The sequence below is a fragment of the Vipera berus genome (genome assembly GCF_964194415.1).
Source record: "Vipera berus genome assembly, chromosome: 2".
Taxonomy (NCBI): domain Eukaryota; kingdom Metazoa; phylum Chordata; class Lepidosauria; order Squamata; family Viperidae; genus Vipera; species Vipera berus.
Window position 1 is genome coordinate 16,342,675 of NC_138203.1, and position 19,124 is coordinate 16,361,798.

The 19,124-nt window shown below is 38.7% G+C and overlaps 1 protein-coding gene across 11 annotated transcripts in view; it reads left to right on the forward strand.

The window, feature by feature from the left end:
* NEDD4L (NEDD4 like E3 ubiquitin protein ligase) overlaps positions 1 to 19,124 on the forward strand; it is a gene marked incomplete at its 5' end in the record, with an annotated part of 305,674 nt that overhangs the window by 217,040 nt on the left and 69,510 nt on the right. For all 11 annotated transcript variants that reach the window (XM_081320525.1, XM_081320526.1, XM_081320527.1 and 8 more), the window contains 5 exons: positions 2,922 to 2,983; positions 3,097 to 3,196; positions 4,627 to 4,793; positions 16,791 to 16,923; positions 18,515 to 18,691. In XM_081320525.1, coding sequence (XP_081176651.1) covers positions 2,922 to 2,983; positions 3,097 to 3,196; positions 4,627 to 4,793; positions 16,791 to 16,923; positions 18,515 to 18,691 — 639 coding nt within the window. The remainder of the gene's footprint in view (positions 1 to 2,921; positions 2,984 to 3,096; positions 3,197 to 4,626; positions 4,794 to 16,790; positions 16,924 to 18,514; positions 18,692 to 19,124) is intronic.

The following is a 19,124-nucleotide window of genomic DNA, read 5'->3' on the forward strand; positions in this document are numbered from 1 at the left end:
GCCAGACATCCTAGAATGTGAAGTGAAATGGGCCTTAGGAAAACTGAGCAACAACAAAGCTAGTGGAGGTGACAGTATTCCAGGTGAGCTATTCAAAATCTTAAAAGACGATGCAGTAAAAGTGCTACACTCCATTTGCCAGCAAATTTGGAAAACTCAACAATGGCCACAGGATTGGAAAAGATCAGTTTACATTCCAATTCCAAAGAAAGGCAGTGCCAAAGAAGGTTCAAACTATCGCACCATTGCACTCCTTTCACATGCTACTAAAGTTATGCTTAAAATCCTACAAGCTAGACTCCAGCAGTATGTGGATCGAGAACTACCAGAAGTACAGGCAGGATTTCGAAGAGGCAGAGGAACTAGAGATCAAATTGCCAACATACGCCGGATCATGGAGAAAGCTAGGGAGTTCTAGAAAAACATCTACCTCTGCTTCATTGACTATGCTAGAGCATTTGATTGTGTGGATCACAACAAACTCTGGCAAGTTCTTAAAGAGATGGGAGTACCACACCATCTTATTTGTCTCTTGAGAAACCTATATGCGGGTCAAGAAGCAACATTGAGAACTGGACACCGAACCACTGATTGGTTCAAAATTGGGAAAGGAGTCCGGCAAGGCTGTATACTGTCACCCTGCCTGTTTAACTTATATGCAGAGCACATCATGAGAAAGACAGGGCTAGATGAATCAAAAGTTGGAATTAAGATTGCTGGGAGAAATATCAACAGATGACACCACTCTAATGACAGAAAGTGAAGAGGAACTAAAGAGCCTCTTGTTGCGAGTGAACAAGGAGAGTGCAAAAGTTGGGTTGAAACTAAACATTAAGAAAACCAAGATCATGGCATCCAGCCCTCTCAATTCCTGGCAAATAGATGGGGAAGAAATGGAGGTAGTGACAGATTTTATTTCCCTGGGCTCCAAGATGCAGACGGGGACTGTAGCCAAGAAATTAAAAGACGCTTGCTCCTGGGGAGGAAAGCCATGGCAAATCTAGACAGCACACTAAAAAGCAGAGACCTCACCCTGCCAACAAAAGTGCGTATAGTCAAGGCTATGGTCTTTCCAGTTGCAATGTATGTATGGCAGTGAAAGTTGGACCATAAGAAAGGCTGAGCGCCAAAGAATTGAAGCCTTTGAACTATAGTGCTGGAGAAGACTCCTGCGAGTCCCTTGGACTGCAAAGCGATCCAACTGGTCAGTCCTAGAGGAGATCAACCCTGACTGCTCTTTAGAAAGCCAGATCCTGAAGTTGAAACTCATATACTTTGGCCACCTAATGAGAAGGAAGGACTCACTGGAGAAGAGCCTAATGCTGGGAAAGGTTGAGGGCAATAGAAGAAGGGGACGACAGAGAATGAGGTGGCTGGATGGAGTCACTGAAGCAGTAGGCGGGAGCCTAAATGGACTCCAGAAGATGGTAGAGGACATGAAGGCCTGGAGGAACGTTGTCCATGGGGTCGCGATTGGTCAGACACGACTGCGCAACTAACAACAACAACAACAACAACAACTTCAAATCAATCTTCCACCACCTAAAGCTCTTAGGGAATTATAGTAATTGTAGATATAACCCTATCCGGAAGTACTAGTTCAGATAGAAAATCAGTGCACTGTAAAAAGCTCTCTATTCAAATAGAAAAAGCCCTGTTTTTATTTATATTTATTTAATTTGACACCTGTCCAAATACTGATAATGTAGGTGTGGAATTGTAAACTGTTTTGCAAACTTAAATCTGAAATATTTCTTAATGCCCTTTTCTTTAACACCTTTAGAAACAGTATTGTAATCTGTATTAGGTACCCCTTGAGTAACTTCTTCTAATGTATTTGTTTCATTCTGAAATGGATTTCTTCAGTATTAAAACCAGAATTGCTGTTTTCCATTTCATTCTCTTTTTCCACATGAAAGCAGTGCATCTTTTTCCCATAGACATAACATCCCCCAGTACTTTTATGTGAATTGTTTGGGAAGACTGTAATCAATCCTCAGATCTCTGCTTTAAACTGTTAGTGAATTGCTTGAACATGTTGAGTTATTGAAGAAACATGCAAAGTCTTTCCATTCTAAAGATTACATCTCTGAGTTGTAACATTATCACAGCTCGTTCACAAATAATAACTCTCTGAAGATGATTAAAAACTAGATTTACGAGAAAAATATATTATATGAGAGTCGGGTGGTAATGGGAAAGAATGTAAGATGTGGATTTATACTTGATTAAAAAAAATACTCGTTCAACTGTTCAGCAATATCAAAAACAGTTTTCCCCATTTCCAGACACTGTCCTTTTCCAAACCTCTTGTGAAGATGTCAGGGATTGAACTTTAGAGGCCACTGAGCAATAACCGTTCAGGGTCCAGAATTGGAGCATCCACCTCAAGTTCTTCAGACAACATTTTTCAAATTTCCTGTCCAGGCTACTTTTTAGGTTGTAGAGGTAGTGAACTTGTTTTGTGAAGAGTGTATTTTCACTTGACATACTGCAACATGTCAAATTAGTCATTCTGGTTTGTAATCCTTTATTAGTAGTATACTATTTAGAGTTATGGTCTGCTGGACCATACATGGTTAAATGTGTTTTTTGATCCCAATTAATAGTTAAAGAGAAAGTCTGAATAGATGCCTGCACATGTAATTTCATAGCAATTGTTACTCAACAAGGTGTTTCTTTATCTCCCCAGTCCCCACGTTTTTTTACACAAAGATTGTGATAGTTCGTTCTGAGCAATTAATGGCGTTGAGGGTGACACCTAGTGGAAATGCTCAGTTATGGAACTACTGTCCATGCCGAAAAAAGCACTTCTAATTACCGTAATTATTGTTTAAGATTTTTGTAACTTTACTATCACCAGGATATTTAGGTGTCTGCTCTTCAGCATTAATTATTTGCTATTCTTATTACACCAATAGACTGAAGACCCAACTATGGAAAGACCTTATACGTTTAAAGATTTCCTTCTTAGACCAAGAAGGTGAGATCTTTTTTGTATACCCTACTTTTTTGTTTTTGTTTAAAGTGCTTATCTAGCTCCAACAAGTATTCTAAATCACAACTATATTTACAATGGCTTTTTTCCTTCCATAGTCACAAATCTCGAGTAAAAGGATTTTTGAGGCTGAAGATGGCTTACATGCCAAAAAACGGTGGTCAAGAGGATGACAGTGATCAGAGAGAAGATTCGGAGGTAAGCCTTTTGAATCAGACATATGTGTCTTTTTTCCCCAAGTTGACTGGATTATTGCTGGCTGAGGAATTCTGAGTGTTGAAGTCCACACATTTTAAAGGCGTTAGAGTTAGGAAACATCGGTCTAGAGCAGCACTCCCCCCCCAAAAACCTTTTGGGCATCAGAGACCGGTTCCGTAGAGGACGATTTTTCTACAGACAGGGGAGGGTGTGGTTTTGTGCGCTGTCTGGATCCCTTGCATGCGCAGATTGGACTTCGCTCACTTGTGTGGCTCAGTTCCTGGAGGGGGTTGAGGACCCTTGTCTAACGGATTAGCCTACTACTTTTCAGGTCTCCTAGTTAGGTCACAGCCAGGAATTACATTGCTAAAACTGAAGAAGCCTCCAATATCTTACTACAATATGTGGACTATTGTGACTTCAGAAGGTGGTAAAGTAGGATTGTGGTAGATATAGCCCTCTCATTACATCACAGTTTAGACCAAATCAGCCTTGCAAGCAGCATAAGTTTATTTTTACCATCATCAGGATAAATAATTCAGATCTGAACTATCTTAACCTTTGCATACAAGCCTTTAGCATGAAGCATTGTTTTTCAAACGCACTGTAGTTGAATGAATTCTTCTTCCAGGATATGAAGCAAGCATGCATTTCTTCCAGCATCATGTTTCAGAACTGAATTGTTATTCTGATTAGCAGTGCTAGGTTGCTGGGAGCAAATCTACTACTCTGCAGAGTTTAATGTTGTAATATACTCCAAATATAAGTGTTTGTATGTAAATGCTGACTCCAACTTGATCTCTGGTAACCCCATGCATACTTTAATCTGCTCTGCATGAGGCTGCTTTCAAAGGTGATTAAGATGACTAGGAAACTGCACCCTGTCTTCCAGTTTAAAGATGCTCTGTAGAATAGGTAATAGCTAACAGTTTATTTCGTGACTCAATTCATGTTCCTCACAGGGATTTGAAAATTTGGCAATTCTGAAATCCCCGGCACATCCCCAGCACATCTCTGAATGTGCATTTACAGAAGCACTTTCTTTAACATGTTATCACTGTCTTAGATTTGTGGACGGAAGCTCTGTTCTTTATCCTTGCTTTCACCAAAGTGAGATCTTGTTCAGTTTGTAGACAAATGGTTTGCTGTATAAATAAGTGTTATAAATTTAATGCAATTGACTCTGAAAAGTAGAATAGCTATTTTGTCAGTTTACCTTTCACACTTGGGAATGTCATCTTAATATGCTTTTTCTGACCATTTTCCTTTTTTGAAGGATCATCTTAAATTCTGGCTCATCTTCCTTTTAGATTAATGTGATTATTGGAAATGGAGTAAAGGAAAGATTCTTTCCATTGTTTATAATGATAATTGCACACATAAAGGCTTTCAGGCTTTAAATGTAGCTTTTTAATTTGTCCTCTTTAAAGCATGGCTGGGAAGTAGTCGACTCAGGAGATTCCCCCTCTCAGCGCCAGGAAGAATTACCCCCACCTCCCTTACCTCCTGGGTGGGAAGAGAAAGTGGACAACCTTGGGCGCACCTACTATGTCAATCATAATAACAGAACGACACAGTGGCATCGGCCAAGTTTGATGTAAGTTCCTGTTTGAACATTGCATATAACTTTACTGTTGTAATATATAATATATCCATTGATGTAAAACATGCTCAGCGATTTTAAAAAGTATGAACTTCAACTCCCCAAACTGAATTTGCCCATGCTGGCTGGAGAATTCTGGGAGTTGAAGTCCGTACATCTTAAAGTTGCTAAGGTTGAAAAACAATAATCTAAAAGGCTAATCTTGAAGAGTAGGTTTTTCAGCAACTGGAATTTCTGTGGTCATAGGCAGTGAACTTCAAAAAATCATATTAGGATAAACATGTGTTCTCATTTATTTCATATTATGATTGTGGGTTTTCTTCAGTGGCTCATTATGATTGAAAATATTGGAAGTTTGATTTGATCTAACCAGGATTTCTTTTAGGCCCCATATTCTGAAATGGGAATGCTGCTGGTAGACATAAATAGATACAAATATATTATTGCAAACTCTCTAACTGAGAGCCAGCTTGGTGTAGTGATGAAGATGTTGGCCCCATAATCAGGAGACTGTGAGTTCTAGTGCTCCCTTAGACATGAAAGTCAACTTGGTTAGGCCAGTCATTCTTTCTCAGCCCAGTCTACCTCACAAGGCTGTTGTTGTAGGGGAAACAACAACATGGGAACATTAAGTATGTGTTCTGCCCTAAATTAACCAACATAAAGGCAGACTAAACAATAACAGTCTAAACTTAATAACTTGGCCTGATTTTTGTCATGCAATGGAAGGAGGAATCGTGTTGTGGGCATATGTCTTATTTGTAGACATCTGCCTACAGTTTTGCTCTTCTTCTGTTATATGACAGAAATCAGACCTCTAAGTAACCTCAGCTTCCTGTTTCACCTGATTGGGAAACAATGGTTGGTTTATCTTCCTGGCTTGCTCCATCACTCATAAAGTTCAGACAAAATAGGAAACCATTAAGAGACTTTCCAGTTTGATATCTTCAACAGTGATGGGAAGTGTGAAAGCGGTGTGTGTGGAAAGGCTCTTTGATTAATATTGATTTATTAAACTAGGTAAAATGATCTTAATCTGTCACTTGGCTTAAAATCCTATCTCTAATAATGGTGGCATTGTTTACAAACATCTGCTGCAATGAATGAATTAACCTATAATAGTAATGTGGCTACAGCAAGCTCATGTAGTGCCTCTTTTGAAAATTATGATTTTTAAAGGGTGGGTTATTTTCAGTTCACACCGTTCAATTTTGCAATTACAGGTTAATGTCAGGCTATGTTTGTTTAGGCTATGCAAACTGCCTAAATTTGGAGGGGCATTTCAGAGGAGTCTCTCCAAAGATGTGCTTGCAGTTATGGCAATAGCACTTAGACTTATATACTACTTCACAGTCCTTTACAGCCCTCTCTAAGCTGTTTATAGAGTCAGCATATTGCCCCCAGCGATCTCATTTTACTGACCTCTGAAGCATGGAAGGCTAAGTCAACCTTGAGCCTCTCAGGATTGAACTCCGGGCAGTGGGCAGAATTAGTCTGCAATACTGCATTCTAACCACTGTGCCACCACGGCTCTTTTGTGATTATGGTGTACTGTGTCTTCTTAAAGGCTCTATTCATCTATTGGAGTATCTCTTCGCTTTTTCTGAGCATGCCCAGAAGATGTGGAGAGAGCCTCCGTGAGCCACGTGCAAGCTCCTTAGGTCTTCAAGGAGCGGTTTTGCAGTCCAAATAGTTAAAACCTTATTAATTTATAAAGCGAGGGACCTAACTTGTAATTTACTTATTATGAAGCATGATAGTTTTAAAAAATAGCTGTCTTTTATACTTTATTTTATTTCCTTTCTTTTCTTTTTGTGATTTGCCACCTAATTCAAAGCTCAGTTAAATTATTAAAGTTTATTGAGATTTTTGCAGGCTCTAGTCTGAAAAACTCTTCAGGGTTAAATCTATTTTAGTCCAGTCGGGTTTACCCCTGAGTAGGGATGCATTATTATTGGCCTGTTAAATCTATTATGTTTGGGGGGCAAGCCTCCATAATTTAAATGCTACTTAGACCTGAGTTATATGGGAAATCAATGCATCTGCTACATAGCATGCTCATAAATATACATTGTCTTAAAACAGTTTTTAAAATGTGCTGTGATCTGGATATATATTTTTTTAGTCAGATTTTGCACTCTTTGGAAGAAAGGACCATTCTGGGATGTTGGCTGCATTTCTAAAAGACTGATTCTCAGCCTTAATTATAGAATTGCTTTATAACGGGCTTCCTGTCAACATTCCAATTTAATTCCATAAAATGTAGTCTGCTTTGCTGTATTGATTATTTCTCAGAAGTCTTCAGGGCTGTGAAATTGCAAAATGAGGAGGTAATTATTATCCCTCTAGGATGGATGCTTGCTCTTGCTGTTGTAAAGATTTGTCACATTTTATTGCTGTATTTGGGAGTTGTCTCCATTATAATATTGCTGATAATAGATTCAGTAAGTGATGCTCATTTTTTGAGAGAGAGAGAGAGAGAGAGAGAGAGAGAGAGAGAGAGAGAGAGAGAGAGAGAGAGAGAGAGAGAGAGAGAATGAATGTAGCCGGTGTTCACAGTAGAAATAATGCTACTTAGGGCAGATTTTCTCGAGTAAATTTGAGGGGGGGGATGAACCCGGAAGGTGGTGGATGGGACAGAAACAAGGATCAAATCCTTTCCTGAAAAACTTCCTTTTCTTTTTTAATTTCTTCAGTGTCTCTTTCTGTGCAGAAAAAGCAAATGGATGGATCTCTGTTTTGAAATTTGACTGAAGGCTGCACAAAAAGAGAATAAACAAGGGCTACAGATTGCTCGTTCCTGTTGTAGGTAGGACAGTAGTTTTCAATTAGGTTTCTCTTGCCATTCTTCTGCCAAGGGTGCTTTTCCAAAAGGTAACTGGACTGAGCATCCACTTTGTTTTAAAAAAGCTCCTTTGGGACAACCATGACGTGGATGATAGAGAATTTATTTATTTTATTTTATTTTATTTTATTTTATTTTATTATTTTATTTTATTTTATTTTATTTTATTATTTTATTATTTTATTTTATTTTATTTTATTTTATTATTTTATTATTTTATTTTATTATTTTATTTTATTTTATTTTATTTTATTTTATTTATTTTATTTTATTTTATTTTATTTTATTATTTTATTTTATTTTATTTTATTTTATTTTATTTTATTTTATTTTATTTTATTTATATACCACCCTTTCCCGAAGGACTCAGGGCGGTTTACAGGGTGATTAAAACAAAAAATACAAAAGTTAAAAACAGATTAAAAAAATTATATCCGTCCCTGAACAAATAAAACCCCAGTTAAAATTAAAATTAAAATTAAAATTTCCATAGAGATTCAATTCTTCATTCCCTATTCCTACGGGAATTCTTTCTTCGTGGCATATTTAGAATGTGGAACATACTATCTTTATGCTGGATGCGTCTGTAATGACCTGTTTCAAAACCTAAAAACACCACTGCATGGGTCTGAATTAAAAGTCTTTCCTTTTTTAAAAAGAATTCCCAGCATTAATCTGGCTATGGTAAATTGTTGTCTTTTGTCCTGAACACTAGCTTTCAAGGCAGTTTACAATAAAACAATGCTAACTCAATAAAGTGGATAGTCCTCGACTTACAAAAGTTTGTTTAGTGGCCATTCGAAGTTAAACAATACTGAAAAAGTGACTTGTGTGACTGTTTTTCACACGTATCGCCACTGCAGCGCCCCCATGGTCATGTGATCAAAACTCAGACATTTGGCAACTAACTCATATTTATATTGATCGCAGTGTCCTGAGGTCACACTGGCAACTTTCTGACAAGCAATGTCAATGGGGAAGCCAGATTCTCTTAACAACCACGTTACTAACTTAGCAACTGCAGTGATTCACTTAACAACTTTGGTAAAAAATAAGGTTGTAAAACGAGGCAAAATTCACTTAACAAATGCCTCGCTTAGCAACACAATTTTTTGGTTCAGTTGTGGTCGTAAGTCGAGGACTACCGGTAACCCTGCCCAGATAATAACAGCCTTCTTATTCTATACATTTCCATTTCTTCTGTCAGTTCTAATCCCAGCCAAATGGTATAAATTATGATCAACATTTCTTTGGCCAGAACCAAAGCCAAGGGTAAAGCAAATGGCACTCAGCAGTCATAAAATTTGGAATGCCCTGTCTGGAAATGTATTACCCTATTACTGAGGTCAGATTTCTTATAGGAAAGATGATTGTTCTGTAGAGCACTAATAGGCATGCACAGAACAATAGGCCATTATTATTCTTCCCTCCCCTCCTCTCTGAGCTTTAATATGGGCCAGAGACATTGACAACCTCAGTGTATCTTTCAGCCCTGGTGCTTAGAGGCATTGTCTGGACACATTGTTTGTACAAATGTGCCTTGCTTTAGTTTTCATTGAGCGCAGCCTTCTCTAATATGGGGCATATTAAAATGACAGTTGCCTTAATTATCAAGGTTAATATTAGTCTTGTTAAATTATACATGAAATGCTCTATATTTTATACACAATGTTCTGCCATTCGGAGTAAGCTGCCTAGAATCTGTAAACAGCTTGCAAATGTGTAAATTGATTAATCAATAGCTGCAACAACAAAGGGTAGAAGAAGAACTCCATAGCTCTAGAGATCACCAGGTTGGGAAAGGCTAGCTTAGCTCTAGATGTAAACACAAGTTCTTTGAGTTTGCAGTGCTACAGATAATGATGTAGCTTTAGATGTGAACTGCGTAATTAACTCAAGAAACCATCTTTATGATGAACCAGTACTTCAAGATGTATGAATCACAGTCGCTCTAAATAGGTACACTTTAAAAAAAACCTCCTATATTCCCTCTAATATCAATGCCATACAATATAGTATTTGCAGCATGTAAGAAACTGTACAGTTTTAACCTAAGAAAAGTACCCATAACATACAGCTAGTCCTTGACTTACGACAACTGGGACCAGAATGTCCATTGCTAAACAAGGTTTCCGTTGCTAACTGATTTTACACTTTTTTCCCCCACAGTTAAGCCAATGACTGCAGTTGTTAAGTGAATCACAGGGTCATTAAATGAAACTGGCTTTCCCCATTGACTTTGCTCATTCAAATCTGGAAGACATTAATGATGTACACATTTATTCAGGTAGTCCTTGACTTACGACAACTGGGACCAGAATGTCCATTGCTAAACAAGGTTTCCGTTGCTAACTGATTTTACACTTTTTCCCCCACAGTTAAGCCAATGACTGCAGTTGTTAAGTGAATCACAGGGTCATTAAATGAAACTGGCTTTCCCCATTGACTTTGCTCATTCAAAGCTGTTTGGGAAAGTAACAAATGATGATTGTGTGATTCCCCCTATGCCTCCAGCATTCTAAATACAAGCTGGTTGCCAAACACTCAAATTTTGACCATGTGACTATGGGGATGCTCATAAACGCGAGGACCAGTCACAAGTCATTTTTTTTAAACTTGTAACTTTGAATGGCCACAATCGATGGTTGTATCTCAATGACTAGCTGTATAGCTTGATGGACTTATATATTATGCAAGGTGAATCCGTTGAAAAGGCTGAAACATTGGTCTGAATCGCTGTCTTCAACTCTTATTACACCAAGTGGGGCTTGTATCAGGCAGGCAGCAACACACCCACCCATTTACTGTATTTTGAAACTAATTGTAGAGAGTAGATAAAAGTTTTTTTGCATGTCTGGAGCTCTTTTAAAGAGCCTTGGTGGAGCAGTGGGCTAATGCCTCCTTAAGTAACACCAGCTGCCTGCAATTAGTGTAGGTTCGCATCCCACCAGGCTCAAGGTTGACTCAGCCTTCCATCCTTCCGAGGTAGGTAAAATGAGGACCCAGATTGTTGGGGGCAATTAAGCTGACTTTGTAATAATGCCGCTTGGGGGTGTGTGTGAAAGCCCTAATAAGCAGGCATATACATAGAATGAAGGCTACTGCTAAGCTTGTAAGCCGCCCTGAGTCTTCGGAGAAGGGCGGGATATAAATGGAATTAAAATAAAAAATAAATAAAAAATAAAAATAAATCTTTTGTAACTCCATGGGATCAGTTCACAGTGATAAATGAAGTCAAAAGGAAGTTCTGAATAGCAGTCCTCCTTCTGCAGGCTACATCTAAGATCTCAGCCCATACTCCGTGCAGGCAGTCCTTGCCTTGCAACCACAATTGGCATCAGAATTGCTATTGCTAAGCAAAGCGACTGTTAAGCGGGTTGCGCTCGATTTTATGACCTTTTTGCCATAGTCGGTAAGCAAATCACTGAGGTTGCTAAGTGAATCACACAAGTTGTTAAAGGAACTCAACTTGTCAGAAGTCAACCTGGGAAGGCCACAAATCGCAATCAGATGACTCCAGGATGCTGCACGTATCATAAATACATGCGCCTATACAGTACGGGTATTCCTCAAATTACGGCCACAATTGAGCCCCAAATTTATGTGGCTAAGTGAGAAATTTGCTAAGTGAGTGTTGCCCCCATTTTATGACTTTTCTCATCACTTTTGTTGTTAAGTGAATCTGGCTTTCCCCACTGACTTTGCTTGTCAGGAGGTCACAAAAGGGGGTCACGTGACATGGCAGCTGTCCTAAATGTGAGTCAGTTGTCAAGCATCCGAATGTAAATCACGTGACCACGGAGATGCTGCAATGGTCCTAAGTAGGAAAAATGGTCATAAGTCACTTTTTTCAGTGCCATTGAACTTTGAATGGTCACTAAATGAACTGCTGTAAGTCAAGGACTGCTGTATTTTGATCACGTGACCGTGGGGATGTTGCAATTGTTGTAAGTGCAAAGACAGGTTGGAATTTTTTTTCTGTATCATGTTAACTTTTAACGCTCACTGAACAATTGGTTATAAGTTGAGGACTCCCTGTGCTTTCGGAAAGGGCGTGAGCAGATGAATTTACCGTATTTTTTGGACCATAAGACGCACTTTTCCCCTCCCAAAAGTGGGTGGAAAAATGAGGTGCGTCTTATGGTCCGAAGGTAAGCGAAAACACTTGTCTCCCGTTCAGTCAACGCAGTCCATCAGCTCCATTGGAGAGACGTGATTGAATGAAGACGTGGAATTCTCCGCTGTGCCCCTGTGATTGGTCGGCAGGGGAGGAAATACGGACGTGCCTGCCATGCCTTCTGACTGCCTCCCCTTCCCTGCGCGCGTACATTTTCTTTCTTTTACCTCGCTGCTAAAGAAATAGTTTTTGCTAAACTAAACCTCATAGGCGACTTGCCCCAGCAAAGCCGTGAGGAGTTGTCCCTGCAGGTTTCTCTGCGAAGTTTATTGGAAGTGATTTCCCATTTGCAAGATAATACTGCTAATTGTTCGAAATTGCTTCGGCATCTTAGAAAACCTATTCAGGGAAAAGAAACTACCGGTACCTACCTACCTACCTTTCTTTCTTTCTTTCTTTCTTTCTTTCTTTCTTTCTTTCTTTCTTTCTTTCTTTCTTTCTTTCTTTCTTTCTTTCTTTCTTTCTTTCTTTCTTCCTCCCTCCTTTCTTTCTTCCTTCCTTCTCTTTCTTCCTTCCTTCTCTTCCTTCCTTCCTTCCTTCCTTCTCTCTTCCTTCCTTCCTTCTCCCTTCCTTCCTTCCTTCTCTCTCTCTCTCTCTCTTCCTTGCTCCCTCCATCCTCCCTCCTTTCTTTCTTCCTTCCTTCCTTCTTTCTTTCTTCTCTCTCTCTCTCTCTCTCTTCTTTCTTTCTTTCTTTCTTTCTTTCTTTCTTTCTTTCTTTCTTTCTTTCTTTCTTTCTCTCTTTCTTCCTTCCTCCCTCCCTCCCTCCTTCCTTCCTTCCTTCTCTCTCTCTCTCCCCTCCTTCCTTCCTAGTATACCGGTACTATTTGGTTCAGAATATTTTTTTTCTTGTTTTCCTGCTCTAAAAACTGGGTGCGTCTTATGGTCAGGTGCGTCTTATGGTCCGAAAAATACGGTATATGTTTTATTTCAGTTGGCGTGTTCAGCAGGGTATTGCAACAAGGCTCCTGATTATGGCCAGCAACATTGCCACATTAAACTGCATTTCTAATGCTTCTTTGTGATTTTAAACTTACAACCCTGGATGCCTGTGTGGAGACCTTTGTAAACAATTCTGGGAAGAGTAAAGCCATATTAACAGTGAATCATTTTTAGAGCATTATGAATGAATGCCTCTCAAGCAGACTTCTGAACACAGCAGATTGCTAAAATCTGGAAGACATTAATGATGTACACATTTATTCAGCTAGAAGAAATTCTCATTTTAAAGAAAATAAGACAGTGCCACACGTTCAGTTTCTTCTATAGAAAGGTATTTAAGGTTTTGGTTCACATTCTATACATTTTTTTTCTGATTAAGTTTCAGCTTCATGATTTGCACATGTTTTACTGATAGGATTATTCTGAAGGTGCCAGCTAGTACAAGATTCCAAATTGTAAAATCTCCAGTAAATGGATGTGTAAACTCTGGTTGGGCATATTTACTGAAAAGCCACTCCAGAATCACCTTGAGCCAGATGGGCAGCAAATAAATTTGATAAATAAATAAAAGGAGCTCATAGCCTCTCTGGTTTCATGGGTTCTACTTGTCAAACTGCTCTTATTAGTACACAGGTTGTTCCTGACATTCGACAAAATTGTTCCTGTATTTGTTTCATGCCCTGCGTCCTGCAATGGTGGGATCGATTGTGGTTTTTCTTTAGTGTGGCCTTCCAGGTTTTCATATCTTTCTTCTCTTCAAAGGGAAAAGATACATTATTTTTTCTGACTTTTGATCTTGTACTTTATGAACCACTGCATATGCTTTGTGAATTCTGCTTGTAACGATTCAGTAAACTATTGACTGAAATAAAATAGTTTCCCTAGTTCCTGCTTTAGCACCATTACTGGGTTTTTAGATGTGAGCAGTGTTGTGGCCTACAGGTGTGGCCTATTCGGAAGGTTGAAAGTTCAATCCCACGTAGCAACAAAAGTTTTCTCTCTTAGGGCAGAAAGAAAAAATATCTGTTGCAAACTCCATATTGGCGTCAGGAAACACTCAACTCTATCAGTTGCCCTAACTCAGGGGTAGGCAACCTTGGCTCTTTTATGACTCTTGGACTTCAACTCCCAGAACTGGCTCAGGAATTCTGGGAGTTGAAGTCCACGAGTCATAAAAGAGCGGAAGGTTGCCTACCCCTGCCCTAACTCTACCCCAAATTAAGGGATTACAGGGTTGTAAATGGGGGGGGGAGAGAGTGTGTGTCTGTGTATGTCTATGTGTAACTATTGTGTGTACTTTTGACTTTAATTCAAAATAAAGATAGACACATACTGGAACAGTGTCCCTTTAAAGCTCAACAGCCTCTAGTTTCTGACTCTTTGGTGATTGAAGCAGTAATGAAATAGTGATTATTAACCAGCCCATTCTTTGGACATGAGATTTATTCTCAAGTGATTCATTATTTGCATGCCTTAACAGGGCCCTTTGGACATCTAAAGGCCGATACTAATAAATTAAAGTAAAGTAGAGATTGAGGAAATACTGTAGAAGAAAGTGGATGGACAGGATCCAAGAGAATTCTGGAAATCTTTTGGAAGAGTAAATGATTATTATGAGTCAGCCAAGCAAACCTAGCTCATTAGCTTCTACTCAAATTCTTCACATACAAAGCTTAACTCTCAATCCATGTCGTCTGCCTGTTCTTTGAGGCTAGATATTTTTTAATATCAGGGTTTTTTTACAACCAAATTGTTTGCTTCTGTCTATTATGATACAAATATTTCAGGGAAAGTCTTTGGTTTATTCTTTGAGTCTGATTCATTATGCCATTTTAATTTTTCCCCAGCTTGTTTGTTTGATCTTCATTGGTCCCTATAATTTATAGTTGTAGAAATAATCCAGGTAGAAATATTGTTTATCAAATTATTAAAATAGTAAGTAGTACTGTTCAGTATGGCAGGGGAAGTTGATTTATTAAACTCAAGATTGTGGCACTGAAATAGGAAATGGCATTTAAATGTATAGAATTCTTAATTCCAAATAAAAGAATTGTGATACGGAATATATTTAATGGTAGAAGTCATTTGAACATGCAATCTAATTTAATTATACTTTTATTCTCTTGAACCCAATATGATCTGTACCAGCCTCCATTTGTTTGTTTTTTATCTTTAGCTCCCAATATTCCTAATTATTGACAATACTAGCTGGTTTAATGGGAATTGTAGTCACAAATATTTATGAGGTATCACATTGGGAATTTTAGAAGTATAAAATGTGAGGGTTGGAAGAGACTTTGGTTATCATCTATTCCAAACTACTGCCACTGGCCGTCCAGCCTCTGTAAACATCTCGAGCAAAAGAGAATCCACCAATTCTTTAAGTATGCTGTTCCATTACTAAATAGCTGTTGTTGTCAGTAGAATTTTTCCTGGTTATTCAACCAAAATTCCTTTCTTCTAATTGAAATCCACTGATTCTTTTTCTTGTCTTCTGGAACAAATTTGAAAAATGTTGTCCATCTTTTACATCAGACATCTCAAACACAAGGCCCGGGGGCCGGATCTGGCCCGCAAAGTGGTTTCATGTGGCCTGCAAAGCTGTCCTGGAAACAGTCAGGGAACGGCCCCTGCTGCCTTGGCCCTGGCCCAGAGACTCTCCTTCTGCCAGAGACCCTCAGATCTATCCCACTCATGCCCAGGCCCCCATAGGCACCCTTGATGCGAACGATGTAGAGCTGGCCATGCCCAGCCAGTAGGCCATACACACTCCAGCCATGCCCACCCAGTAGGCGCACCCACCCTGGCCATACCCACCCAGCCCCCTGAGGGCAACCGCAATGCTGATGTGGCCCTCAGTGAAATTGAGTTTGACACCCCTGTTCTACATGACAGTCTTTCAGAAGCTCAAGGACACCTGTCATGTCTCCTTACAGTCCTCTCCAGACTAAACACACTCAGGAGCACCAAACATTTATCATAAAGTGTGGGGTTTTTTTCAGAAGACCCAATCATCTTGGTTCCTCTTGATACCCTCTCTTTTGAGAGTGTCTTCCCTAAAATATAGTGCCCAGAATTGGATACATTCAGACCAAGGCAGAATAAAGAGGAATTATGACTTCTTGAGCTGTTTCTACCCTGACAGTAGATTTTATACCATCTGCAGTTTTATGTAGGTTTTTTGTGTAAACTTTTAATTGGGAATGCTAAGAACCAAATTGAGAAATGCCTGTATAGGCAGCATGTTGAGTGATATAATCTACAGATCCTTTTAAAAATTGTTTTTCTTTATTTATTCAATTGGATAAAACTATAATATGATATTGATGCCAATTGTCCAAATTTTGTTTAAGCTACATCTCCTGACATATGAAATAATTGTGCTCATCTAGTACACAAATATGTTTTTGTGACAATAGGGTTGTATTTTTACCTGCTATTGCCACCCAACCATCGCCTTGCCCAGAAAATTGTTACTGAGATTTCTATTTCACATGCAGAACCAAGCTATTATTAAAGATGTAGTAAGTTAAAACATTCACTAAAACCAATTTTCTTCAAAAATCAAAGAAAAAAAAGCAATGGAGCATGAGATCTTCCCTTGAATTAAAGAGGATCCACAACAAACACAGTTGTTTCAATAAGGCAACAGGATGAGTTAAATTATACACTGCATCCCATGTGTTGTATCAACTTGGACTTTGGACCTCATTCTTAATTGTTGCTGCTTTGATTATTGAAATTTGCCCTTAATCAAGCTAATAGCTTGAGACAACAAGCTTTTATTTGCTTTGAAGGACAAACTGATCATTATTTAATTTGAGTTGCCAGAGATTTTGAGAAATAATTTATCATTTGTCTCCCGTTGTTAATAAGTATCAGATGCAGCAGAGACTTGAGAAGCTCTGACATTTTAATAGCTCAGTGTGTGTGTGTGTTTGTGTTTGTGTTAACTTGGAAGTATTTCAGCTAATGATGTCTTTCCTCCTTCTCTGACTCATGTCTCTTTCACCAACCTCTGACATTTCAGGGATGTGGCTTCTGAATCTGACAACAACATCAGGCAGATAAATCAAGAGGCTGCCCACCGAAGGTTTCGATCAAGGAGACACATTAGTGAGGATTTGGACCCTGAGCCCTTGGAGAGTGGAGATGTCCCTGAAGTACGTGCAGGATTTGAAAAGAACCCTTTAATAGTTTTGCCCAACTGAGTGTACTCATTTGTTTATGAATTGCCTTGTTAAAATTTTTGTACTATCCTGATTTTTTCATGACTTCAGCCAGAATGACCCTTTAAAATGGCTTAATTTGGACTCACACTTTTCAAATGAAATTTGTACTAAAGGTAGGGCTGAAATACACAATTGAGAAGAGTTAAAGAAGAGACATGTTAACATAATGTAAATGTTTGCTTGTGTGTCATCTTTCTCTGATCATTAGTGCTTCCTTGGCTAAGGAGAAAAATTGAATTGGATTCATTAATTGATTGAAATTTGTATATGTCACGGTTTTCCAAAATGAATCCAGAAAGTTCACATATTAACAACATAAAAGAGATTGAGCTGCTAAAATCACTTAATAAAAAGCTATCAGAGATAAAATACAGTAAAAGATTAAACTGCCAATCAGTGCCCCCTACCAGCAAATTATATAATGGCCAGCCCAAAGTCCTGCAGAAAAGTAGTGTTATGTTTGTAACAGTAAACTACCTGAACAATGGGATTGAGTTTCTGAATAGCTTCTGCTGAAGAGTACTAGATTGCTGTTCTGCCGAATAAAGGGAAATAATAGGGAATGAATTGTCTAAGTTTATGGAACATTTAATAGCCATCATAGTGTGTATTTATTCAGTCACATGTTATCCTCCATTCCTCAGAAGTATAAATACTTCAGTGATCCACGACCTAGGACATAAATGTAAGGGGGGTTGGGTGGGTGGGGCAGACAGAGACAGCCTGAAAGAGAAGAGCCTTCTCAGCTTTTGCTCCTCCCCTTTGGAACATCTTGTGCCCATGAGTGAGGTCAGCTCCCAACTCCCACAAGAGCCTGAAGACCTGGGTCCAATGGGGGTTGTTATTCTGGAGGTGTGAACTGATTAATAACAGATCTCACCTTCCTCTCTGCTCAACCTATTCCCTTCCTCCATCTTTTAGTTTTATTTATAGCTGCTAATTCCATATTTTAATAGTATTTTGCTCCTATTGTACACATATTGTTGCCTTGTTTTATTCTTCTTAACACTGTAAGCCACCCAGAGTCACCTTGTGGTTGAGATGGGTCACAAATAAATTTAATTAATAAATAAATCTCATAGCTTCCTTGATTCCTATCTATTATGGAAAGGAGGACTACAACATAATTTTTATCTTTTGTAAGGACCCTGCTTTTTACTACTTGCCAGCTTTACGTTTTCTCCCTTTACCTGTGTTTCTCAACCTTGACAACTTTAAAATTTTAGGACTTCAACTCCCAGAATTCCCCAGTGAACATGTGTGCTGACTGGGGAATTCTGGCAGTTGAAGTCCGTAAACTGTATCTTAAAGCTGCAAAGGTTGAGAAACAATGTCACGTACGTACATACATACATACATACATACATACATACATACATACATACCTCTCCAGAGTTGATTGTCAAATGTTAATCGTGTTGTAAGTCTTAAAGGTCTATATTGGTTTTTAGGTTTAATTGATAACCAAGCAAATTGTAGAAAAGATTAGCATATTCATTGTTCATTCATTTCTTTTTCTCAGCCTTGGGAAACCATTTCTGAAGAAGTGAACACAACTGGTGATTCCTTAAGCCTGTCCTTGCCCCCTCCGCCTGCTTCCCCTGTCTCTCGGACCAGCCCTCAGGAGTTCTCTGAGGAATTGAACAGAAGACTTCAGATCACTCCTGATTCAAATGGGGAACAACTCTCTTCTATGATTGTAAGAGACTTGAACATTTCTTTTACTACTCTTCTAACATGCTCATTCTGATTTGTAAAACTTACCTCAGAGTCAACACAACTGGTAATATTGTGTGGACATGGTGCTTCAGGCTACAAGGGTGTATGTTTGTTCCTCTTAGTTTAATTGAAATTATTGGACCATTCTATAGTGCACCACAATTATGATGCAAAGCATACTTTCCCTCAGGGCAATTTCCTCAGAATTCAATCATTCAACTAAGTCAGTGTTTCTCAACCTTGGCTACTTTAAGACGTATGGGCTTCAACTCCTAGAATTCACCATGGAAGTTGAAGTCCACACATCTTAAAGTTGTCAAAGTTGCAAAAAAAATGAGCAAAAAACTCAAAGCAATTTTGATCCAAATTGAGTGAGTCTACTTTTGAAAAAGAACCATAGCTGAGAAATAATA